This window comes from Schistocerca nitens, chromosome 1 (genome assembly GCF_023898315.1).
Source record: "Schistocerca nitens isolate TAMUIC-IGC-003100 chromosome 1, iqSchNite1.1, whole genome shotgun sequence".
Classification (NCBI taxonomy): Eukaryota; Metazoa; Arthropoda; class Insecta; order Orthoptera; family Acrididae; genus Schistocerca; species Schistocerca nitens.
This window is the reverse complement of record NC_064614.1, coordinates 1,236,296,239-1,236,323,968: the sequence shown is the minus strand read 5'-3', so window position 1 is coordinate 1,236,323,968 and position 27,730 is coordinate 1,236,296,239. Positions and strand designations below refer to the sequence as shown.

General features: G+C 38.0%; 1 protein-coding gene across 1 annotated transcript in view; it reads right to left on the bottom strand.

Moving 5' to 3' along the window:
- LOC126201595 (putative ammonium transporter 1) overlaps positions 1 to 27,730 on the bottom strand; it is a 362,485-nt gene that overhangs the window by 16,702 nt on the left and 318,053 nt on the right. Inside the window, exon 10 of the mRNA XM_049936797.1 lies at positions 14,843 to 14,941. Coding sequence (XP_049792754.1) covers positions 14,843 to 14,941 — 99 coding nt within the window. The remainder of the gene's footprint in view (positions 1 to 14,842; positions 14,942 to 27,730) is intronic.

Genomic DNA, 27,730 nt, shown 5'->3' with positions numbered 1-27,730 from the left:
CGGTATTTTAGAAAAAAATTCAGGTATCTACAGGTTGGTCCACAGCATGTAGTACATTTTTATATGATAATTATGAGGTTTAACATGTATTTACATCAATATTACTTGTAGATAACTGCTTTACATACATTGCTATTACTGCAAACCCAAACACATTTATTTCTTAAAATTATGAAAAGGAACACACACACTCTCTCTCTCTCCCCCACACAAACACAACTCACACTCAGTGTGGTTTCAGTTGCCTGAGACTGCAGTCGCACGTGTGTGTGTGTGTGTGTGTGTGTGTGTGTGTGTGTGTGTGTGTGTGTGTGTATTGGTGAGTAGCAACTTACCTCTTCATAATATTGTTACATTCCTTTTCATCTTTTATTTCTTAAAATGTACATCACACACATAGCTTTCATCATTGGTGATACGTTGCTGAGAAGTACTGTGGAGTCACTCTGAAAAACTTTGTTCTTGAGGCAAACCCACAGAAAATAAATCAGAGGCTAAAAGATCAGATGGTAACCCTGACCATGGGACACCACTGGGTCCTAAGAGTAATTTATGTGAAAAGTGGTGCCTCAGTATAATCATTGAATTACAGGCCATATGGGCTATAGCCTCATTTTGCTGAAACCATATTGCATTTAGATGGCAATAGCTGTGGGATGAAGAAATTGTTAATCATGGGCACATATTGCATGGTACTGACTGGCCAGCCATTGGACACTGTTGTCTTGAAAAAAAAAAAAAGTGGCCTAACAATTGAAATGGGCTGTTCAGTACACACCAGACATCAATATTTGGCCTACCCTGGGGCTTTTCATGAACGAGCTGCAGGTTTGTGTCTGAGTAATATCAGAAGTTTTGTTTATTGAAAAACTCATTGAGATGAATGTTCACCTCATCCGGCATCATAAGATTTGTCATAAATGCATCATCCTAGTCAGTTCTGTCTAAGTAATGTTGTACAGAAATTGTGCTTCCTCGCTTTATTTCCTGCACGTAGGTGTTCACCGAGCGAGGTGGCGCACTGGTTAGACACTGGACTCGCATTTGGGAGGACGTCGGTTCAATCCCGCGTCCGGCCATCCTGATTTAGGTTTTCCGTGATTTCCCTAAATCGCTTCAGGCAAATATCGGGATGGTTCCTTTCAAAGGGCACAGCCGACTTCCTTCCCCGTTCTTCCCTAATCCGATGAGACCGATGACCTCGCTGTCTGGTCTCCTTCCCCAAAAACAACAACAACAACAACGTAGGTGTTCAGCCACTTGCAGCTTATGGAACTTTAAATCATTCTTCATACCCTCTGCAAAGACATATATATGATGGATTTGTACTGTTCTGGAACAGTGATGGATAGATCACCGTGGGATTTGCTGCAGGCATGAACTTGTTGGATATTTTCTGGCATTCAGGCTGTCATTTCAGGTCCGTCATTTTTCACATTGGTTACAGAACTCACCTCATGCTATTGCTTTAGCCACTTGGTTATTACCTTCCTCACTGGAACTTGGAAATGGCGATATCTTCCATGTTGCAAAGAGCATTGGACAGCTGCAGTGCTTTGCGCATGGCAGAACTCCTCCACTTCCTAAATACAAAACTGGACAGGCCAATGTTCCATTATCAACTAAATGGCGTACTGGGTGTATCTGATTAGATGTGACAGATAGTGTGGGCACATCTACATCTTAGCAAGGTGGCTAACAGAAAAATGTACTATTTACCATGGGCGATCCTGTATGATGTTGAGCCAAAAAATCACAAAAATGAGCTAATAATTCCAGGAAGGAACTCAATGGAACTAAGGTAAACTGCCTGGCCTTTGTGATGATTCTGCAGTACTTTCAGAAAATCTGACACAGATAGGTACTCAAATAAATCTTATGGAAAGAATAGCTGATACAATTAGTCTCAGAAATGCAGGTGAAAAAAACAAAATTCATGACAAAAATATAAAAAATGCACCACACTACACAAAAACACAAACAGATGAAAGAGAGAATGTTAGTAAATTTAAATATATGGAGAGACCACACAGCAGAATACAATAGGAAAATTTGTAATAGATGTAAAAGGAAAGTATGCATGGTTTAAATAAAAATATCGGCAACAAGAAATAAATGTCTAGAAAAACAAAACCAAAACACCATATCACAGTGGTAAGACCTGAATGTTTATGTGCTTACAAATGCTTAATGATGTAGTAACAGCTGGACAGAATAAAGATACTAAAAGATAGATTATTAGAAAAATAATGAGTGCAATACAAACTACAAATGGTTGGAAAATAAGAAGTAATAAGGAGATGTACCAAATTATCAGAGGTAATAGCAAAGTGAAGGTTGATCTTCTTTGGATATCTCTACTGAATGAATGAACACAGGCCAAGAAAAAAATAATCCTGTATTTCTGAAAAAACAACAGCATCAATTAGAGAAACAAGAAACAACTAGAAAGAAACAACATCAAGAAGTATTGGCAAAATAAAGAAACAACAAAGGAGGAGGACAAATTGAAATTTTTATTACATGATCCTAGTTGATCAGAGAGAAAGAGAGAGAGAGAGAGAGAGAGAGAGAGAGAGAGAATGGCTGTGCTATCATCACTCTGTGAGTAACTCATATTTAATAATTCATTACCTGCTTTTTGAATACTGTAATGAGTGTTTATTACTCTGCTACTAGAGGTATGGGGATATATGAGAGAAGAGCTGTGTCATCTGTCAGCATAATCAAAAAATGGTGGCCAAAGTGTACATTCATACAGTATCATTGTGAGAAGTCATGAATTAGGCAGTGAAAAAGCAAATGTGTACGAAGTCAACAGCTAATGGGCATACTGTAGTGGTAACACTGGTTCCTGTCAGATCACTGAAGTCAAGTCTTGTTGGGCTTGCCTAGCACTTGGATAGGTGACTGTCCAGGTCTGCCGAGGACTGTTGCTAGGCAGGGTTCCATCAGCCCTTGTGAGGCCAGTTGAGGATCTACTTGATTGACAAGTGGTGGCTCCAGTCATGAAAACTGACAACAGCCAGGAGAGAGGTGTGCTGACCACGTGTCCCTCCATATCCGCATGCCTGTTGGTTGATGATGACAGCGGTTGTTCGGTACTGTTGGGCCTTCCAAAGCCAGTTTGGATGGATTTAGTTAATACAAATTTAACTGGTATACAAAAGAATTGGCACAAATTAGAGAAAATTTGCTCATAACGTATTGAATATATAAAAGTGAGAATGACCTAGGGACAGGGCTGAATGATATGGTTTACAATGTTCACCTTAAAAGTAAAAAGTATTACATAGCAAACCTTTTACAAGCTGAAAAAAAGCAGTAAGTGAAAGGCACATAGAAGGTGCTCTGAATAAGTGTAAGGCAGCATGGGAAGTTATTAGGCAAGGTAATTCTTCCAGCCTGGTATGTCGAACTCTGCTTGATCAGGAGAGTTAAATGACTATTTTGTCATTTCAGTCAGAGAACTTGGACATATCTGCAAGGGATCTCCTTGGTCCCCAGCTGTCTGAAAGCCCTGTCGTTCATTGAGATATGACCAGATGCAATGAGGTCTTTAAAAAAATTTTAAATTCTCTAATTCCAAAAGTACAGATTGCTACTGGATGACTAATTATGTTGTTAAAAGAAGAGTTCACTTGATAAGAAGGCCACTAAGCTTTATTTTTAATAAATGTTTAGAGTATGGAGTTTTTCTGTAGTCACTCAAACACTCAAAAGTTATCCTCTTATTAATGGTCAACTAAACAGAAACATTTGTGTAAAATTCTGTTTAAATTTGATCACTGACCAATTTTCTGCCTACATGAACAGACAATAACAAATCAACCCAAATATCAAAACTGTCAACCCAATTGCATGCTGCTCAGCACGCGACATACATAGCTGCTTCACAACTCACATCATGTGTATGGGATGAATCTTTGACTCTGTAGCAGAGTGTGTGCCATTTTTAATGTTCCTGGCAGATCAAAACTGTGCACCAGACTGGGACTCGAACCCAGAACCTTGCTTTTGCTGAGCACTGCTCTTACTAGCTGAGCTATCCAGGCACGACTTGCGGCCCACCCTCACAGCTTTACTTCTGACAGGACCTCTCCTATTTTCTAAACATAAAAGAGGCTCTCCTGCCTACCTTGTAGGGTTGGCTTTATCAAAAGAAATGATATTGTGGAGAAATGGCCTAGCATTGCCCACAATGGTCTGCAAAGGCAAGGATCTGAGTTTTGAGTCTCAGTGCAGCACACAGTTTTAAGCCACCAGGAAATTTCAAAACAGTGCACACTCTACTGCAAAATGAAATATTCATTCTGGAAATAACCCCACAGACTATGCATTTCTCTGCAATGTCCTTCCTTCCAGGAGCGCTAGTACAGTACATTATGCAGGCGAATTTATGTGAAGTTTGGAATAATAGGAGAGAGGTACTGGAGTATGAGAATTTGAGAGTTGTGAGAGTTGAGTTGTGTTAGCATTGTTCAGTTGATAAGAGTGTTGTTCATAAAAGACAAGGTTCTGGGTTGAAGTCCCAGTCCAGCACACAGTTTTAATCCTGTCATGTGGCTGATCCTCACTCAGTGCCGTCTCAAGCTAATTCACACTTTCAATGTCTGTTATTAGATCTGTCACCTACAGGATGATTTAGGGTTTTAGGATTGCTTAACATCTCACTAGTATTAGTGAACTGTTTACAATACATTATTATCCATGTGACTCACATTTTGCACCAGAAGGATGTGTGGGTCACAATCACTCTGTCAGACATCTTTGAAATATTTTTCTGTTGTTCTCATTTCAACTTTAGGTAAATGCGGGGACTCATGATTCATTCATGACTGACTTGATGTCTATATTTTTGTCTAGACCTATCCTTAGGAGCTGAAGATTGATAATTTCTAATTCACTTAAGGCTGACAGTAAAAGGAAATGATTTAGGTTTTCTTCTGGGATGGTTCTGTTCAGAACTCTCACTCTGTATTAATATGAAATAAAAGCATACTGTTGAACATTGTCAGGAGGAATGCATTGTTGACTTTACTTTTACAGCCACCTACATACGCCATAATAATACCACAGCTTCTAAAACAAACAATTGGCAATGAATGTTAACCTATATAATGTTTTTTGCCATTGTTGAAGTTGTAGAAGGTACTATACTCATATGCTAGGAATAGAATAAATAAATGTAAACATGTTGTTCTTCTAACAACTGAAAAGATATTATAACTTACAGATAATTTAGAACAGGGTAAACCTACAGTAAAACTTTCTTGCATTATGGGGCAGGCACACCAAGAAATTTTCAACTCGCACAAAACTAGATGTAGCGCTTCACTTCTGGTTCTACTTTCTGTGAGATTAAAAAAATTGCTGTTTAGGGTGAAAAATTTAGCACTAACAAAGGCACAGCTGATGTTTTCGGTAATGAATTCGTCAATTTATCTAATACAACAGTTTTTTTTCCTGTATAAATTTACATCATTGATAAAATTGGACTGTGCCAGAAGCCCATTGTACTACCAAACATTTCATCCTGTGAAACTTCCTGGCAGATTAAAACTGTGTGCCTGACCGAGACTCGAACTTGGGACCTTTGCCTTTCGCGGGCAAGTGCTCTACCATCTGAGCTACTGAAGCACGACTCACGCCCGGTACTCACAGCTTTACTTCTGCCAGTATCTCGTCTCCTACCTTCCAAACTTTACAGAAGCTCTCCTGCGAACCTTGCAGAACTAGCACTCCTGAAAGAAAGGATATAGCAGAGACATGGCTTAGCCACAGCCTGGGGGATGTTTCCAGAATGAGATTTTCACTCTGCAGCGGAGTGTGCGCTGATATGAAACTTCCTGGCAGATTAAAAGGTCCCGAGTTCGAGTCTCGGTCAGGCACACAGTTTTAATCTGCCAGGAAGTTTCATATCAGTGCACACTCCGCTGCAGAGTGAAAATCTCATTCTGGATTTCATCCTGTGTTTATTCTGCTGCACTGATGCATTTAGAAAGGAAAGGTTTACATGAAAGAGCTTTTCTTTATTTGGACAATGTACATTGTCATCCTGCAGGAAATGTGCTAGTTTCTAATGACAGAATGATTTTTGTGAGATACCTTTTACCTTCTATTATGTCACTCATAGAGCCATTGGACTAAAGTGTGATCCTGGCTGTGCAATAACTTCATGAAACAGTTTGTGCAAGAAGATTCAGACATCCTTAGTTTCTGGAAGGCCCTGACCAAGCTCAATTCAGTCCATGGTATTTGTAAGGCTTGGGACAATGTGAAGATGATAACAATAGCTGGTTTGTGGAAGAAAGTTGCAATGCCTTCAACTAAAATAGGCATTAAAGATTATTATAGCGAGCAATGTGAAACTGCTGTTCATCTGAGCTTTCAGTGATGTGGAATGAGTCAAAGTATACTTCAACAAAAGATGGGGAAATCATAAAAACTTAATCCATATAATCTGTTAACAACAACTTCACTCTACTGCTAATGTTATTCATGCCTGCACAATCTAAATTTGTTTAAATTGGAAAGAAAATGGCTATTTTGGAAAAAAAATCTGATGCCTTCTCAATTATACTATTCAGGTGCTGTTCATCTACTGTTAATAGCTTGACATTTACTTTATTATGATGGTATTTATCAAAGATAGTATGTATCTACATCTTAAATGTGTAGTTCCATTTACGGTACATTACTAGTGGTCGTGAAGCTTTATAACATGTACGTAACAGAATTTTTCAGTCCCTGGATCAAAATATTTATATAATTTGTAGGAAGAGGATTAATTATATATGTTTTTAATTTTCTTTTAAAATTTTTAGGGATTCTCAATTTTTTGCTTTATGTTAAGTGGGAGCTTGTTTACTATCTTCCCTCCAGCACATACAACTCTATTCTGAATCCTAAACAAGGAAACAAATTTGTTATGATTTTTGTTATCAGCAATAGAAACCTTTAAGGAATAATTGTATTTGGAAATTAATGTAATAAATCCAAGATCTTCAAAAAGTTGTCTGCAAGATGTATAGTCATCCACTTTACACATTATTTTTACTGCTTGCCTGTACTGAATAAACACCTTATTTACTTTAATTGCACTCTTACAGAAGGTAAGTCCACAAGACAACAGGGAGTGGAAATATCCAAAATTGTTCTTAGCTTAACACAGTGAGAGATGCTTCTAAGGGCATGATGCACTGAACTGAACTTCCTAATTGGTTTATTTGTGTGTTGACTCAATTTTAACTTGTTATCCAACTAGAGACCAAGCAACTTTAACAGTGTAATTTATTTCGTGCATGTGCTTCATGTGCTATCAGGCCATAATTGTTCATTTGGAATGGCATAATGTTTGTCTTTGTTAGATAAGGATTAAAACTGTTAGCTGTCAACCACTTGTTTTATACAACTATCATCTGAGCTTTATCTACCAAGCTTGAGTTTTCAGCTTTGATTAGTATACTTGTGTTATCAGCCAACATTACAGATTTTGAAGCACCTTTTAAAATCATTGAAGATCATTTATGTAAGTAGGAAAATGAGTGAGCCCAGTTCCAAACTGTGTGGTTCTGTACATGTTATGATCCACTGTTCTGAGGTCAGTTTCATGCCATAGACACAGTCTGTTAATGAGACTCTTTACTTTCTGTTGTGCAGTCGAGCAAGGGGATGCCATTAATGCCATGACACTTTAGTTTTCCAAGTACAATTTTGTGTAGCAAATAGTCTTCATGGCGTTGCTGCCAGATCACATTGTGCAAATTCCACAATATTTCCTTGGAGCAACTGTCTGACATCTTCAGGTGGTTCAAACTTATTGGTGACTGGGGACAACTGATGGCATCCACATGTCAATGCCCCACTTCTAGAACATGCGTGCAAAGAATGCACAGGTGCAGAAATCGCGCATGTGCAATGATTTGCAGTTAGATGGTGCCATATTCAAACTCCCTCTGCCAAAAATTGCAGAGCAGCTCCTCTGCGCGCGCACTGTATGCTGCATTTGCCAAAAGTGCGTCCAGATGTTACTCACCAACGGCCGTACTAGATCTATGTTATGATGGTCCTGTTATTGAAGAATCTTGATTTTCATATCGTGATTTAATAGCAGCCAATGCAAAGTTCCAGGCTGTGCTCAGTTGAAATCCCGTATCCTTGTTGATGAGATTATTGGCTGTACGGATATGTATTGCTTCCTTAATGACGCAATCCCAGAAAGATGATGCCAGGGATAAAACTTCTGTATTTTCATAAATTATCTGTTGTCCTGTATTCAGACAGGGTACTGCAGTTGCCGACTTTTCCGGTTGATGAAGATGTGGATAACGCTGATGTTCATCGCAGTGTTCTTGTACTGTGTGGGATGTCTGGCCTATATATGCTGCCCCACATTGACAAGGAATCTTGTACACACCACATTACCTCAGGCAAAGGTCATCCTTAACCAAACCCAACAGGTTTCTCAGTTTTTCAGATGGTTGAAAATCACACTTAATTCCATATCTTCTGAGGACTCTTCCAATTCTTGACAACACGGAGCCAAAATACAGCAAAAATGCCAAAGAGGTGGGTGTCTTCGTATCTTCATTCTGCTCCATAGATTGAACTCACCTGGGCCTGAATGCATTATGTATCTGTCCATCGGAATAACTGTTTTGTCGGAACACTGTCTTCAAATGATGTATTTAACTTGAAAGGCTTTCAGGATCAGATACCACATGTGCTCTATAAACTAACATTCATAATACATTACCGCACTGTGTAGGATGATGGCAGCTTGTGGCCTGCAGATATAGATCTGAATGTGTTGGCTTGCGGTGGACGCTGTGCCCGAGGTTCCATCTGCTTTCCTTCATACCAAAACATCAAGAAAACTTAAAGTACCATCTTTTTCCACTTGAAGTTTATGTTTGGATGAAGAAAATTCAGATACTGAATAAACGTAGGTAGAGTATCAAGTCCATGTGGCCACACCACAAATATATCATCCACATACTGCAGAAAACAAGAGGGTTTGAGAGTGGCTAACTGTAGTGCTTTTTCTTCAAAGTCCTTCATAAAATAATTGGTCACCATAGGAGACAGAGGACCTCATGGTGACACCATCCACTTGTTCAAAATATTGGTCATGAAATAAGAAGTATGTTGAAGTAAGCACGTGTTTAAATAATGCTACTATGTCTTCCTCAAACTTGTTGCTAATGAGCTCCACACAGTCCTGCAAAGGCACCTTTGTAAATAAAGAACAACAGTGAAACTTACTAAGAGATATGATGACTGAAATCTAAGAGTTTTCAGGTGACCTATGAAATCTTCAGAGTTTCGAATGTGATGGTCAATTTTGTGATCTGCGCACTCAATTAATAAACCAACAGGATGATTTTTCTTGTTTAGCTCTGCTAACACTTCATTTGTGAGGCCTTCTACTGCTGTCTCTGTGGAAAATGCTATATGAAGGCCAAAGTGAGAGGGAGTTAGCAAGTTCTGCTCAGTTAGGTGAGTCAGTATTCTATCATGGACCACTTTCTCACACAAGTTTCAAAAGACTTGGAGGAGTGATATATGTATGTAATTAAAGGTGGTTTGTAATCTCCAGGTTTGTTTATGGGTGTTAAGTCGTCTAGGAAATATACAATGAGTAATGTTGTGTCTTCCTTTGCATGCTGTGTGGTTCTTTAGTGGATACAGGAGCGGGGAACAGATGTCATTCATGAACAGAGAATTCAGATACTAATTTAGTCTACATCTAATTTCTAATAGTGAAAATAATACATAATTTTGTTGCTGTATTTGCAGTGTCAGTTGCAATCAATAGATTTGAATGTAGCAATACATACAGATACAAAAGATTAATAAATATGTCACTCTTCAATACAATATCTATGTAGAAGATGTAGAGCCCTATGAAAGTCTGTAAATGTTATTCAACTGGCAAACACAAAAAATGGGGTCAGTACATGAACGTTCGAACTTAAGTACATCTGCTGCTGGAGCTCTGGAGAGGGGATACATGCATCTCATTGGCAATGGCATAATCATTTGTGGCAGTGCCCTCACGCCATGGTGGCAGCTATAGGAAATGTGGTGGCATAACAGGCAGCGCATATCTGAAAGTATGGCCAACTGGATCACGACCAATACTACAAGTAATTGAATTACATAGATATTGTAAGTGTAATATTATCAAGCCAGCACAAGAACTTAATAATCTAATAGAAACCATGGTACCCAGCAGAACTGCTGCTTTTTAGTGACCAGGTAACTTTTGTAATCTCTTTAGGGACTATATTTTTAAAACTAATACCTGCTGGTGATGCATGCAGTGACTGTACCAGTAAATCTAATGCATCCATATTTGGTTGTGTACTGGTAGTTGCAGTGTTTGTTGCCACTAGGAGAAAGTAATCAATGAATTTGGTGACCAATGATCTGAAAGTGTCACTATTTCTGCTAAAGCTATTTCCCATTTTGTTAGGGTCGCTATGTCTGTTTGTGTCTTGTTTGTCTTTTTCCTGGAGTGTTTTATTTTTTGAGCACTCTTGCTGTACATGAGTTTTGGTTTCTTAGGATCAGACTCGGGTTTTACATTGTAACTGGTTGACTACAATTTGTCCCCTGAATCAGTTGTAGCTCTCTTCCTAGCACAAGAAACTTCGATCCTAGAAGTTATCCATTCCTTATCCTTGCTTCTTTTCATGATTCCTTTATTTTTGAGTGTCTTTAGGAAGGAGAGGAATTTTCCACTAGCACTGTTTGCTTTATGCATTTTTTCCCAGCATTCTTCTTGTAATTTCTCTCTAAACACTGTAATCCAGTCATTTTCTATAATTATTTAATAAACCTTTTTTTCTATGACATATCCCTATCTGATTAGTGTGTTTTATTGTTAACACTTGACCATCATCTTCAGATGAACCATTGACTATTAATTTTACAACTAAATCACTGCAAATTTTTTGCTCTAAAAACAAGCTGGCAACGTCTGTTGCACTAATTCCATCAGTCCTCACCAAGGTGGCTCACTGTGGAAAATAATCTAAAACTGGACATTAAAACCTTACATGTCCTTGAATAATCCTGTCTCATAGAAAATCAACATTAAAGTTTCCACAAATAATGATTCTCCAGCTAAAACTGCATAACTTTATGTAAGCTGTTTCTAGCTGCCAGAATGAATGTTCGGTGTGCAGCAGAGTGTGCACTGACTTCAAACTTCTCCTTCAGATAAATACTGTGTACTGAACCAGGAATTGAACCTGCGTCATTTGCCTTTTGTTGGCAGGTGCTCTACCAGCTGAGCTATCCAACGGTGACTCATGACCCACCCTCACAGATTTACTTCTATCAGTACCTTATCTTCTACCTTCCCAACTTTACATCAGTTCTCTTGTACACCTTTCAGGACTAGCACTCCTTTTTCTTCCAGATGCATTAGTCCCTCAAGGTACGTAGAAGAACATCTGCGAAGTTTGGAAGATAGGAGATGAGGCACTGGTGGAAGTAAAGCTGTGAGGGTGGATAGCTCAGTCAGTAGAGCAATTCGCCACAAAAGGCTATGTTTCAAGCCCAAGTCCAATATACAGTTTTGATCTGCCAGGATGTTTCTAGCTGTTAATGAAGTTTAAGATATTTCCTGTTAGTGGACTGTAAACTGTCAGTACTACAAGCATGTGTATTTCTGGATACAATATTGTGGCACAGCAAATCCAATGTACAGCTGTTTAAGGCAACATTTGTTAACTTGAGTAGCCTGGGACTTAACTCCAGTTTTTGCCTATATAGCCCTTTAACCTTCCTTGTTATTGGTTATACAGTAGTATGGTATCAGATTATACTCATCAAGATGAATCTGTTCAATTTCAGTGATTTCCATGTGATTTGCTGAAATTCCATCTAGCTTTTCGTTTTCCTGAATGGATATGAAGAGTCATCCTTTTTTTATTTATGAGGATTCTGATGTTTTCATGGAAGAAACTACATGCATTTTCTTCAATGTCAGCTGTAGTATTTTCTTGTACTACACTGACCAGCAAGAAAAACGCAACACTTCAATTTCTTACAAAAACTGAATTTTATCTTAAATTTTTGACACTTTTATGGCACTAATCTGCTATCTTATGATGGAATATTGTGGTACAGTCCCATATAAGTGGCTAACAATGAAAAATGAAAGACAATTATAAACAAATTCAACAAATTAAGCCAGAGATGCACACTTCAAGAAAATTTTGAGTAAGCTCGTAAAGGTAGTGCTTGTCTGTTTTGATATAATACACTTCACACTTTACTAAACAGAACTCGGAAATGATCTCAGAGACCTCTGTTCACGTCTTCAGAAGTGTGTATTGTCACCTCTTGCACCAATGATGGCATTCAGTCTTCCCAGTATGCTCCTGATTAGTGCGATAATGTCCTGCTGATGAATCATATCCCATTCTGCCAGGAGGGCATTCTATAGGGTCTCTGGGTAGTACTGATGGGCTCTACTCCCCAGCCAGTCCCAAACAGGCTCAATAGGATTCAAATCAGGGTTTTGAGCAGGCCAACCCATAGCATGAATCCCTGTTTATCCAAGAACTCTTGCAAAATTCTTGTAACATGTGGGAATGCATTGTTAAGCATTGGTGTGAAATCATCACCAATAAATGGTGCAAAAGGCACAACATGCTCCAGATGGATTTCCTCCACATAATGACATGTAAGGATCCTGTGCTCCACGAAGACCAAATCTGTCTTTCCTTGCAGCTGTATTGATTCCTGCCCACACCATCACAAATCACCCTGAAAAGGTGTTGCGGATGAGAATACCTTTCCCCTGGCCTTCACCAGACCCTCCCTCTTTTGTCAGGTGATTGGAGGCCAAATTGTGACTCACTTGTGAACAACACTTGATTCCATTGTTGTAATGTTGAATCAAGTTGTAATGTCCAGCCACAATGTTCCCTTGCAAAAAGTAGTTGAGCTGTACAATGCTCTCTGGTGAGTTCCGGACCCATATACGGTCTTCAGGACTGAAGATTGGCTTCTTCTAATCTTCAGCCCAGAATACCAGTTGGCTTCTTGCAGTCTTCTTTGAAAAGTTCTGTCACTGACATTGACCCCTCGAACATGGTGGGGTTGATTTCATGCTTCAGTAGTGGTGGTGTGACGATTCTGGAGAACTTGAAGTTGTAAGAAGTGGTCATCTAATATTGCTCTTCCTGGTCTCCTTGCAAAGGCTCCAGTTTCCCTGTACCTTCATAAGTTTCTGGTAATCATGGAAGGTGTAGTCCTCAACATGACTGCAATGTAATGCATACTACACCCATCTTCCACCAAAGCAACAGCTTTCGAATCTTGTTCAGGGTTTAACAGTATGTTTACACCAGAAAGCTGATCATAGCAATCACAGAAAGAGCATACAAACATCTGTGGTTGAAAGGGGAACAATTCAGGTTTCAATAATAAGCACTAAAAGAGTGGGAAAACATTATTCGCCCACATTCATTGATGTGTTTTCCAGATTGCATGGGAAACAACAATTTAAGGCTAATGCACTAAGCAACCAACATTTCACTCTTTGCACACATAGCGATGCCAATAGCCTACTCTGTCTCAAAAAACTGGCTGAAGTGCCTCACTTTGATTAAATAGATAATTACACAATGAGTACACATCATTTACTGGATATTGTTTTTTGTGCGTCAGTGCTGTAGTTATTTCAACTATAACTATATTTACTCTGCAGCTCAGTCTTACAGTTGAATTTGCCCTAAGAAAAGGCCAGTGAGCACACTGGAATTCACTGGGATTGGACAGATACTGCTTTGGTTACAGTGGATGCCTCTTGCAATTATCTATGCATTTAGCGTCTTACCAGAAGCATTCAGATGCAAACATAGGTATGCAAGATGCGACCAAGTGAGGGATGATGCATGTGTGAAAATCATTCTTCCCTGAATAATTTTCCAAGATTTGCATTGTGGGACACTTCATTGATGGCTTATCATGATGCTCAAAATATGGCATGATCTTCACAGTCCAAACTGTTATCGGCAGGACAAAATTTGTCGCACTATAGTGAATTTTTAGCTCTCTGGAAAATGAGAACCTCTGTTGGGGGAAACGTGAATGAAATCAGAAACAGTAAAAAATTAGATGATACTTTTCCAAAAGTGAACAGAAAGCAGGTGATATGAAATGTAACAATATAGGAACAGATAGATTGCTACTTACCGTGAAGTTGACATATTAAGTTGCAGACTGGCACAATTAAAAGACACTTACACAGAGCTTTTAGCCACAGCCTTCTTTAGCAAAAGAGAAATGTACACACACCATTCATACTCATGAGAAAACGCACCTCGTGCACATATGAGTGCTGACTCTACCTGCTTGGGTCAGAATGGCATCTTTTCCTATATTGTTGATATTTGTATTTGGAGTGTCCATTGTTTGATATGAAATACAGCGTGTTGTTAAAAGTGCAATTTTGTAAATAAGTTGTCCATTTTCAGCAAGAAATGCAGAAGTAGTGCAATGGGCTTACAAGTGTGACATGTAGCATGTTTTTTAAATACTATGAATAGCTGTTTCCAATAACAATATATGTACTTTGTATTATATGCATTTTTCAGTTATCCATATAGTGTTGGGTCTGCAATAATCCAGATAATCAAGACCTTCTGATGTTGACTACTTTTCTCTCTGCTGTTTCTGAAGCATTTTTTTTATAAATAAATATTCAGTACCTGTTTTTAACTTATACTGAAAAATTACTAGGTGTATATGCTAAAGAGTATAAAGATTAAAACGGTTAACTTAAGTTACTATACTGTTTCCAGTCAGCGACACAAACCTGTTTTCTCAGCTTTAAATGGCAGTATGGCTCCAGCAAGCTGTATGCTCCATGCTTCTGGAGGATATCCAGCCTCAGCATGAAGTGCCACGTCCAGACCTGGAATGAGGGGGACTCAGTTATTCTCTCTAGACTCTTCCCTGCTAGACTGGTAATGTCCCAGCCATACTGAGTGATTTATAGTGCTGAGTCACATGTTACACAACTAAATGAACAGTTTTTCTGCTTCAATTGAGTGAACAGTGAAGCTAATAAATATGTTCATTTGTTTCTCTTAGTGTTCCCATACACAAGACTTTTTATTTCAAGTAATTTACTTTTTACATAGTATATAAATTGAAGAAACGTAGATAGATTACTATGTAACAGAAAGAAGAACTAAATACTGGTGTCATATTACAACTGGCATGTACATGTTAATTTTCTTTGGTTTGTTACAAAATGTAAAATGATGACTGATTCTCTGGGATCTTCTCATTTTCTGAAATCAAGCTCGCATTCACCTAGGATCTCTTCAATTTTCCTCCCACCCTTCTATACATGATTCTAACTAGCAGTTTACATGTATGGCATGACAGACTAACCATGTGAACTTTTTCATATTTATCCACTCAGGCTCTCTTTGGTGATGTGATGATAAAACTTAAAAAAAAACCTGATTTTCAGTAACTTCTATACTATATCACAGACTGTTACTGACCTTTTAAATCTTATATCATTCACTGCTCTGTCAATTAATAAATCCACTGTTTATTCCAAAACAATTTCCTATTCCTTTTTTGTCAGATTTTGGGACTGTTCTTCTTCATTCTACACGCCTTTAAAGTACTTCTGCTACCTATGTACCCTTTTCTTGCACTTAATAAGGTACCCTCGGTACCTTACATGTAAACTTTTCATTGCTCGGAAGTTTTGTTTCAACTTCCCATATGCTGCATAACTTTTCTATATGGTCATCTCTTTCTCATTATCTTTACATGAGTTTAGATTAGATTAGATTAGATTAGATTAGGTTTTCATTCCATAGATCTGTGCTGAGGAGGTGGAACATGTCTTTCAGCTTTTTTTTTTAAAAAAAAAAAAATTACAATACTAATAGTATGAATATATACAATACATCATTTGTTTCTATTAAAAAATTCGTCAATGGAGTAGAAGGAGTTGGCCACTAGCAAGTCTTTCAGGCTCCTTTTAAACTGATCTTTATTTGTAACTAAATGTTTTATGTTTGCTGGCCAACTACTTGAGAATTTCATTGTATTGGTTAAACCAGTAACAGTACGACATTCTGCCACTAGATGTCTTAAGGTACACGTCTCAGCTACTGAGGCATGAAGTTGTATCATCTTTGGCATATGCAATTTTGAGTTGTAGTGGTGCTTGTCAGCATGTGTTTCAGTGCTTCTGTGAATTGTGAAATGGATAACATGAAGGAGCAACAGATTTTCATCAAATTTTGTTTCAACTTGAAGAAAACTGCAGCTGAAACCTGCCACATGCTGAAAGAGGAATTTGGTGAGAGTGCACTGAGTCAAGTAAGAACATTTTAGTGATGAAAGCACTTCAAGGGAGGTCAAGAATCTGTGGAAGATGACAAACATTCTGGTCAACCTTCAGCATGCTCAACACTGGAAATGATCATGAAATTACGTAATGTGATTCACGAAGACTGAAGGCAGACAATTCACAATGCTTGTAACAGACTTGGGCTGTCGTATGGTACATGCCAATGAATTCTAGCCAATGACCTGAACATGAGATGAATTGCAGTGAAGTTTGTCCCTCGTCTTCCCAGCATTGATCAATGAAACATCAGGATTCAGATGTGCGCTGAGCTGCCACAAAGAGTTTGAGAGTGTCCAAAATTATTATCCAGAGTCATAACAGGTGATGAATATTGGCTCTACAGTTATGACCTTGAAACGAGGCAGCAGTCATTACAATAGAAAACCCAACATCTCCAAGACTCTTGACTAGTTCACAGCAACATGAAGTCAATGCTGATCATTTTTTCGACATTCAGGGAATAGTGCACAAGGAGTTTGTTCCACCTGGTCAGTTTGTCGACAGGCAGTTATACTGGGAGATTTTGAGGGAAAATGTTTGGTGCAAATGATGAGAGCTGTGGAAAAAGAAAGACTGGTTGGTACACCATGACAATGCACTTGCACGCACCTTGCTCATTGGGAAGGAATTCCTGGCCTCAAACAACATGGAAATGGACCCTCCAACCCTCCCTTCTTGCCAAAGCCACACCTGTGCAACCTCTACCTGTCCCTGAAGATGAAAATCGCATGAAAAGGGTAACCTTTTGACTAAATTGAAGACATCAAAGTGGAATCCCAGTGGGTCCTGAACAGTCTTCATCATGCAGTCTTCCATGACTGCTTCCAAAAATGGGAACAATGCTGGGATCATTGCACACATGTCCAAGGGATCTACTCTGAAGGTAATGGAGGACATTAGGTGTAAGTATAGTTTTCTGATTTTGACAATGAAATTCTCAAATATTCAGGTAGCACCTTGTATGTTCATCCCATCCATTCTGATTAAGCCTGTTTGCATTTCATGTTAATCTTACCACTAAACAGTGCACACTGATGGCTACAATGTTTCTGATTTCAATTCATCAATGGTGTCCTATCCTGTTTTAATTACTTCCCAAGTATCCTGTTTTAATTATTTCCTTCTTCATGAAATGTAAAATAATTTAGGATTAAAGATAACAATTCACCAAATAGTGGAAGCACTGGGTTAACAATAGACACATAAATAAGGCTGAGAATTTTGCTGTATCTGTGTGCACTCTTGATCTGAAGGATCAGTGTTGGAATGAAGTACATTTGTACTGAGAATATCAACAACATTCTTAATAATGAGTGTTCTGAATTTACGCATTTTTGTGCTGCTTGTTGAGACTATATGTATGGACTACAAACAGAGTCAGTTGCTTTCATTTCTTGTTCCTGTATAAAGATTAATGTATTTACCTTTTTGTTAATAAACAGTCTTAACATAGTGGCAGTCTGCAGTTGTTAAGTGAAAAGAAGCCTGTTATTGCATTAAGTAGTGATTTGTGAAACTGGACATGGTCTAAGATACCAGTGTTTGATGGAGATGACTACAGGAACTGAAGAAAGTGAATGGAAATGCATCTGAAAATGAAGAAATATTATACAGTGCCTTCAAGAGCAAAAATGAATATGGATGATGCAGATACCTGGGACAAACAAAATCTGACAACAATGAACTACGTATATAGAGTGGTTTCGTACAAACTACTGTAATTTGTGAGAGATAAGGAAACTGTGAGACAATGAAAAAGTTTGATAAATTATACACCAAGGAATCAAGAACACTGCAAAATGTTTGTGTAAAGAAGTTGCACAACATGAGGTTAAAAGACTACAGTGACATGGCAACATTCTTCAATATTTTTGGAAATTTTAAAGAAAATGAACAAATTAAAATTAGCAGGCGCAAAAGTGATAGAAATGACAGGTAGAACTTACAAGAAAGAGAGATTCATCTGTAAACATGTTAGGAGATGAATTACCAACAAATTTGGAATCAGAATTTGTATTGAAAATAAACTGTGCTGTTTACCTTTTGAAATCAACAGAAGCAAAGCAAAAGAAACATTAGAGATTGTTCATACTGATTTAAATTGGCCTCTCTCAACTCACTGTTTGTATGGGGACATATTTTAATATTTTATGGATGATTATAGTAAAGCACTAGAATCTACACTATTAAATCTAAAAACCCATTTTATGATTGTTTTGTGGAATTTGTTCATGAAACTGAAATTTTAATTGGTAAAACTATTAAGCTGTGATAAAAAGAAAAAAATATTTAAATTAAATTGTTTATAAATTTATAAAACAGAAGGGAATCATTTCAAATGTATGTCCTTCCTATGTGCAAGAATTAAGTGGCATGGCTGAAAGATACAACAGATAAAATTTGGCTATGCCATGATGCCTGTTAGCTGAAGGGAGAATAGATAGGAGATTTTGGCACCAAGTTGTTTGTGCAACTGCATACCTTAAAAATAGAATTTTAGCTAATACTATTGAAAGGAATGCTCTTTAAGGAATATTGTTTAGGAAGAAACCTGATGTTGAACATTTAAAATTGCATGTAAGTGGGTGTTTTGTGCATGTACCAGAACAACTCAGAAATCAAAAGTGAGATTGTTTCGATTAACAATAAAATTATCGTTGCCAGATGTGATGACATTGTCGAAGAGTATGTCAGGGGTATTGATCTAAAGAACTCTTGTTCAAGGTATGAACTTTTAGTGCTTCTGAATATAAAAGCATAGAAAATGAATCTGCAAATGAACAAATGGAAGACACAGGCATTGAAGGAGCTGCTCCAAGTAATCACAAGAATAATCAAGAATGTGAGTTGAGAAAATCAACTAGAGACCATAAAATGCCTGATTGTTTTAATTTTATTACTATTCATTGCCTTTCAAAGTATTGTGGACTATTAACACTACAGTAGTTTATATAAATGACATAACATGAGTCAGAATTTTGAAATCAAGCAATAGATAAGAAAATTGAGAGTTTAAATAAAAATAAGAGTAGGAAACTAATAATTAAACCAGTGAATGTAAATGTTCTTGATGTAAAGTGGATTTTCACAAGAAACTCAGACAACACATGTAAAACAAAATTAGTTGTCTGGGGCTTTCACAAAAGTAATCATTGATGATACTTATTCAACACTAAAAATTTTGCTGTCATACTGTTGTCAAAAAGGGTTTCATTGTGAAACTGGTTGTACAGACTGCATTTCTCAATGGTAAAGTTTTCTCAGAAATTTATGTAAAGCAAGCTCTAGAACAAAAGGATGGAACAGGTAGAGTTTGTAAGTTATTTAAGATATTATATAGTTTGTTTGTATGAGTTTTTAATGATTTCAGGTTTTAAAAGAAATAAATATGGTTATTGCCTATATGTACTGATAACTGTTAATTATATGATCTGTATAATTGTATTTGTTGATGATTTGCTAATTTGTACAAAATTAAAGGGAAAATGAAAGAACTCATGAAACTATTATCTAAGTGATTTCAAATGAAAGACATAGACGAAGTAAAGAATTATCTTGGAATAAATATTCATTACAAGTATACAAAGACTCTAGCTAAGAAATAGCAAACTGAACATTGACAGTAACACCAGTGAAAGTTAATTTGAAATTAAACTCTGCACTAGATGCAAGTCATCATATTAGGTACAAAAACAGGATAGGTTTTTTCTTATACATTAGCTTGATAACATGGTCAGATATAAGTCACAGTGTAATCTGAGTAGATTAAAAATTGTTACAGTGACCTTCACTTTAAGTATGCTTTCCAAGTACTGAAATATTTGCATCTAACAAAAGGTTTGAAGACAATGTATGGAGGGACTGACAATATTGATTTGTAGATTGTTTTGCAGCTGTGGATTGGGCACGTGATTGTGTAAACCATGTCTACATCAGGTTATATAAGTAGATTGTTTGGAAACATAATATTTTAGAAATCAAAGAAACAAGGAAGAGTTACAAGATATTCTGCCTGTGCTGAGTATGCAGCATTGTTAGTTGCTGCCTCTGAAACTAAGTTAATTCTAGATATTTTACATATTTTTGGTGCAAGTCTGATGAGCCTGTTAAAGTGTATGAAGATAACTCCGGGGTAGTCAATATTGTCAGGTAAGGTACCTTTACTAAAAATTTGAAGTGGACTGAAGTACACTACCATTTTGTGAATGAATGTCATATGAATGGAATTACAGTCCAGGAAACAATGTAGCTGACACTTTTATCAAATCCTTGGCTAAAATAAATTTGGAAAATTTTGAGGAATGTTTAATTTCATTATTAAGCTTTCTTAATATAATTTGATTGTGATATAAATGTAAGGAGGGGTGTTGGAATGAGTGTAGAATATTGACAATGTCAAGGACTTCTAATAATTTTCTGTGTGCAGCTGGACCCTATCAACATTTTGCCGTGATATTTTGGCCCAGAGATGTCCAACCATCTTCAGTTGAGTAGACAACTACTGAAGAGCCCAGGTGCATTCATGGTATATATGCTGAAACTCGTGCATGCAAAATGTGCTGGCACCTTTGGTGTGCACATCAGGTGATGACGTGCGGGACGGCCGAGTTGTTTGTGCTGCCCTTGGTGGTGGAAGTGAGAGATGATCTAATCACTGATTATCAAGTGACCCCATCGATTCTACAGTGACTGGGTAATTTTAATTTTGGGATTCCAATTTTTGTCCACATGAAAGCCGTTGTTGTGATTTGTAAGATTTGTTCTATTTCCATCAATTCTTTGGTTACTGAATCGCAAAAACTGGAAACTAGAGCTAAACTTTTTGTTCTATTGTATTCCATTGAGTATCCCATGAAATTGTAGTGTTCTGCTACTGCTGATATTAACTGTTGCTGAAAGCAGGTGTATCTTTCATGTTAGGTACAATGCTCCTGGACACTTCATGTCTTCTGCCCTACATATGCAGCACCACACTCACAGGGAATGTAGTAAATGCATGCTTTTTCCAGTAGTAAGTCATCTTTAATGGATACAAACAGGGCCAAGCTCCTTGCTGGCAGACAAAAGATAATCTTAATTTTATTTTTCCTAAGTAATCGGCCTATTTTAGAAGACCCATCCCTGCATATGGAAGGTATGCAGTTGATTTATAGTTGTCATCAGTGTCCTTGGTGCATTGCTTCTTGTTATTATAGCTGTGCATGGCCTTCCTTATTTGGCATGAACTTTAGCCATTCTCTTTAAAAACAGTTTCCAGTTGTCCAATTCTGTGTGAAGGTCTTCACCATCTGATATTACTTGCGCCCAATGTATTAAGGCACTAAGAACACCAGCGGTTTGTTGGGAGTGATGGCAGCTAGACGCCTGGCGATATAGATCAGTGTGCGTGGGCTTTCTGTTCACAGAATGTCCCAATGACTCATCATTCTTACAGTGTACTAACACATTTAGAAAGATTAAGGTCCCAGCTTCCTCAGTCTCCATTATAAACTTGATGTTCTCATGTAATGAGTTTAAGTTTAATGCTTTTCTTCGACTGAACTACTCCTTGCTGTTTATCTCTGTCTTGAGGAATTTCCACGTCACACTCTGCTTTAATTTCCACTATTCCACTTCATTGGATACTTATTCTCATTTATTCTCTTGAATTTTAGCTATCATTCATGTGGTGTCACCGCCGGAGACCACACTTGCTAGGTGGTAGCCTTTAAATCGGCCGCGGTCCATTAGTATACGTCGGACCCGTGTGTCGCCACTGTCAGTGATTGCAGACCGAGCGCCACCACACGGCAGGTCTAGTGAGATGTCCTAGCACTCGCCCCAGTTGTACAGCAGACTTTGCTAGCGATGATATACTGAAAAATACGCTCTCATTTGCCGAGACGATAGTTAGCATAGCCTTCAACTACGTCATTTGCTACGACCTAGCAAGGCGCCATTACCAGTTTATATTGAGATTGTAATTATGTATCATCAAGAGCGATGTTCTCCAGTTATGGATTAAAGTTAAGTATTCCAGAAGCTATGTACTATTTTTGGCTACTACAATTACTTTACCTTGTTCCAGACCTCACGTCAGTCTGCGTGAGCTTAAACGCGTGCATTTCGGCCTCCTCTAGCAACACGGTGTTGGCTCTTCTGCCAACACATCAATTCATCACTCCCTGGTTATTGTATGAGTTTATGTCTGCACTTAGGTATTTTCACACTCAGTTTTTGTGTAAACTTTTTTCACTGCATTAATGAATTGATCAACTGTAATGGTAGGTGAAATAAAGAGCCAATTTATTCTGAGTTGAATGTCTGTTGTTCAAAATAAACCACTAGCAAAAAACTGTTTAAATTTGATAAACATACCTCATGTTCAATGTACTTGTGAAGTAAAGAATACGATTGAGCTGGAATCTTAATTAGTAATAGAGATTAATGGAAAATGTTATACTGAAATATATACAGAAAAACTGTCAAGCACATATAGTACAGGCAACAACACATACTCATGAAAAATGGTACCATTGAGAACCAGAGGTTTCTTCATCTGGCAAAAGAGAGGAATGATTTGAATGGAATAAGAAGTGTCAGTGATAAATTACAGACATCATCTGGGACTCCTGGTCAAGATGAGAAAAAACTCAAGAATGAGGTGATACTAACAGAGGAAATTTGTATCTTGAAACATTAGAAATTTCAGGCATAATGGTTAACAAATCAGAGCTGAGGGAAGCACAGACCCAAAAGAAGAAGCAATTAGTGAAGATGCAACTAAGGAAATAAAAGATGTGAGAACCTGCAAAACTTAAATAAAAGATGCAAAAGCAAAATAAATAGCAGATAAATACACAGGGCATGTCAGGAAGGGTGAATGTGTGTGAATTAATTGTCAACACCAGTGGTGATGAGGAAGATGTAGGAAAGATGCACATACTGCACAATAAGAATCCATGTACAGATTTCCAAGGGACTTCTCACATCACACTTCTTTTTTTTGAGTGGAGACAGTGGCAGAAACCATGAAAAAATCACATTTTTTATTTGCAATTCGAACTGCAAATGGTATAAAAATATTAAAACTGTAAGCAGTGTAATGCGCCATGCCCACTCTTCAAGGTACCCTGTGGAGGAAAAATTTGCTTGCCCAATTTTGACTGTGAACCTGTAAAATATAGTTTTAAAAGGCTGTAATTTTTTGTATACAACACAAAGGCTGTGTAGCCATTTTGTGGTCCAAGCAGTGTGGTATAGAAGGCTATGGAACTTTGTGTGTGCTGTATAGTGGAATTTGTGTGAAGTTGGATTTGTTGTGTCATTCTTTATGCAAGGTTGAATATATTGATTGGTGTGTGTGTGTGTGTGTGTGTGTGTGTGTGTGTTTTTTTTTTTTTTTTTTTTTTTTTTACAATATAGTAAGTCCCATTTTTCAATATACTGTGAAAAACTGATGTTGAAGTTAGGCTTGGGCCTGCAGATGCAAACATTTGTTTGTCTCCAAGTGCATCTAAACTAAAAATTGGGAAAGGTATTGTCTCAGAAGAAACAAATCATGGCGGAAATACAGATATCAGAATTGTGGATTTGGAATTAGTGGCAAAGGCACTTAGAAAAGCCTGCAAGTGCCCTTTCTTTGGAGGAAATCTGTATTTGGATGATGGAAAGAGAGAAGATCTGGTTTGCACATTGGACATTTTATGTCAAAACTTTGATGCTGACACACCTTTCAAGACATCAAAGGCCAGTAATAGAATGTATGAAGCCAAAATGAGATTTGCTTATGGATTAAGATGTATAGGGATTGGAAGAGATGGTGCAAACCTTTTATGTGGTATAATGAGCATGCCTGGTTCTTCACAAAAATTTACTGCAATGAACACTACTCTCTTCAATGCACTTGCAGAAGTAAGTGAAGAGAGCATGAAAATGACACTTCAGGGGCAATTCAAGAAAATTGTGATGCAACTAATATCAAAGATAAAGCAGTTTCCCTCGACAGTTCATAGATGAAGAGGGGCATACTTCACTGCATGGAATTTCAAAAATTATTAGTGTCGACACTGGAAAAGTAGTAGACTTATAGGTGATGTCTAAATAATGTTCTACATGTTCCTTGCACAAGAAATATAATGATGCAGGTAAGGAAAGAGAATGGCAAGAAGCACACAAAGCTATTTGTAGCATGAATTATGTAGGCTCCAGTAGTGGGATGGAAGCTGCTCATTTTTCACAGGTCTTTGCGAATGTACTGAGTAAGATACATACAGTATTTAGGCAATGGAGACTCTAGCGCTTTCAAGAATGCAGAAATGTTGGAACACATGAGGCAATACTGATCCTACGACTTATCTTGGAAGCTAGATTAAGGAAAGGCAAACCTACATTTCTAGCATTTGTAGACTTAGAGAAAGCTTCTGACAATGTTGAGTGGAATAGTCTCTTTCAAATTCTGAAGGTGGCAGGGGTAAAATACAGGGAACGAAAGGCTATTTACAATTTGAACAGAAACCAGATGGCAGTTATAAGAGTTGAGGGACATGAAAGGGAAGCAATGGTTGCGAAGGGAGTGAGACAGGGTTGTAGCCTATCCCCGATGTTATTCAATCTTTATATTGAGCAAGCAGTGAAAGAAAAATTTGGTGTAGGTATTAAAATCCATGGAGAAGTAATAAAAACTTTGAGGTTTGCCGATGACATTGTAATTCTGTCAGAGACAGCAAAGGACTTGGAAGAGCAGTTGAACGGAATGGATAGTGTCTTGAAAGGAGGATATAAGATGAACATCAACAGAAGCAAAATGAGGATAATGGAATGTAGTCAAAGTAAGTCGGGTGATGCTGAAGGAATTAGATTAGGAAATGAGACACTTAAAGTAGTAAAGGAGTTTTGTTATTTGTGGAGCAAAATAACTGATGATGGTCGAAATAGAGAAGATATAAAATGTAGACTGGCAATGGCAAGGAAAGTGTTTCTGAAGAAGAGAAATTTGTTAACATCGAGTATAGATTTAAGTGTCAGGAAGTCATTTCTGAAAGTATTTGTATGGAGTGTGGCCATGTATGGAAGTGAAACATGGACAATAACTAGTTTGGACAAGAAGAGAATAGAAGCTTTTGAAATGTGGTGCTACAGAAGAATGCTGAAGATTAGATGGGTAGATCACATACCTAATGAGGAGGTATTGAATAGGATTGGGGAGAATAGAAGTTTGTGGCACAACTTGACTAGAAGAACGGATCGGTTGGTAGGACATGTTCTGAGGCATCAAGGGATCACCAAATTAGTATTGGAGGGCAGTGTGGAGAGTAAAAATCAGAGGGAGACCAAGAGATCAGTACACTAAGCAGATTCAAAAGGATGTAGGTTGCAGTACGTACTGGGAGATGAAGAAGCTTGCACAGGATAGAGTAGCATGGAGAGCTGCATCAAACCAGTCTCAGGACTGAAGACCACAACAACAACAACAGTTGTAAGTCAGCCCTATGGAAAAGACTGCACTATTGAAAAACTGGAGTGCTCAGACCATATTGAGAAGAGGATGCATGGATGACATTCTGCAAGTCTATTATGGTGCTACAATTAGAAGTAACCTCACAGAGTTGGATAGTATGAGGAAGGCAGTACAGACCATTTGGTTTCATTACTTGTTGACAGATGCTACACCTCAACGTTGCCTAAATTCTAATGAATGGTGCAAATTTCTGAACAATAACGAAAGTGGGGAATCTTATAACTATAAAAATAGTGTTCCTTATGAGGTTGCAATGGCAATTAAACCAACTTTTTGAGCACGGGCTTCACCAGAACCGGTTAGAAAAATGTCTACATGGCAAAACACATAACCCTAATGAAAATTTCAATGCTCTTATTTGGAAGAGATGCCCAAAGACTGTGTTTGTTTCCAATTTGGTAGTGAAGATTTCTGGTTTGGAAGCTGCAGCAGTGTTTAATGACAGAAATGTGGCAAGCCTTTACTTCCTCAGTAAGTTGGGTTTTACACCTGGAGTCTTCACTAAGCAGATACTGCAGATCATCGATGAGCAACGAATCATGAAGGCAGAGACTTCATTACAAAATATAGAAAAAATTGCTAGGCAAAGGAGCAGAGGAGCTAAAAGACCTGCAGAGGTTGATGAGGAAGAACTGGACTGTGGATATGGACAGTTTTAGCTAAGAAAGGATTTAAAAAATTTTAAAACATTTCATTCAAACTTTAAAACAATTTTTCTGGAACTTAAGATTTTATCCTTTCAGAAACCACTGGAAGGATTTCAATGAAATTTGGTGCACATATTCCTTTATTTGGAAGCACTATTTAAGTGGAAAAAAATTTTAATATAGACATTATAAACAGTTTTATGGTTGATAATACGCTACTGGCCATTAAAATTGCTACACCAAGAAGAAATGCAGATGATAAACGGCTATTCATTGGACAAATATATTATACTAGAACTGACGTGATTACATTTTCACACAATTTGGGTGCATGGATCCTGAGAAATCAGTACCCAGAACAAGCACCTCTGGCCGTCATAACGGCCTTCCTACACCTGGGAATTGAGTCAAACAGAGCTTGGATGGCGTGTACAGGTACAGCCGCCCATGAAACTTCAACATGATACCACAGTTCATCAAGAGTAGTGACTGGCGTATTGTGATGAGCAAGTTGCTCAGCCATTGACCAGACGATTTCAATTGGTGAAAGATCTGGAGAATGTGCTGGCCAGGGCAGCAGTCGAGCATTTTCTGTATCCAGAAAGTCCCGTACAGGACCTGCAACATGCGGTCGCGCATTATCCTGCTGAAATGTAGGGTTTTGCACGGATTGAATGAAGGGTAGAGCCACAGGTCGTAACACATCAAAAGTGTAACACCCACTGTTCAGAGTTCCGTCAATGCAAACAAGAGGTGACCGAGACGTGTAACCAGTGGCACCCCATACCATCACGCTTGGTGATACGCCAGTATGGCGATAACGAATACACACTTCCAATGTGCATTCACCGCGATGTTGCCAAACGCAGATGCAACCATCATGATGCTGTAAACAGAACCTGGATCCATCCGAAAAAATTACGTTTTGCCATTCGTGCACCCAGGTTCGTCATTGCGTACACCATCACAGGTGCTCCTGTCTGTGATGCAGCGTCAAGGGTAACTGCAGCCATGGTCTCTGAGCTGATAGTCCATGCTGCTGCAAACGTCATCAAACTGTTCGTGCAGATGGTTGTTGTCTTGCAAATGTCCCAATCTGTTGACTCAGTGATTGAGACATGGTTGCACGATCCGTTACAGCCATGCGGATAAGATGCCTGTCATCTCGACTGCTAG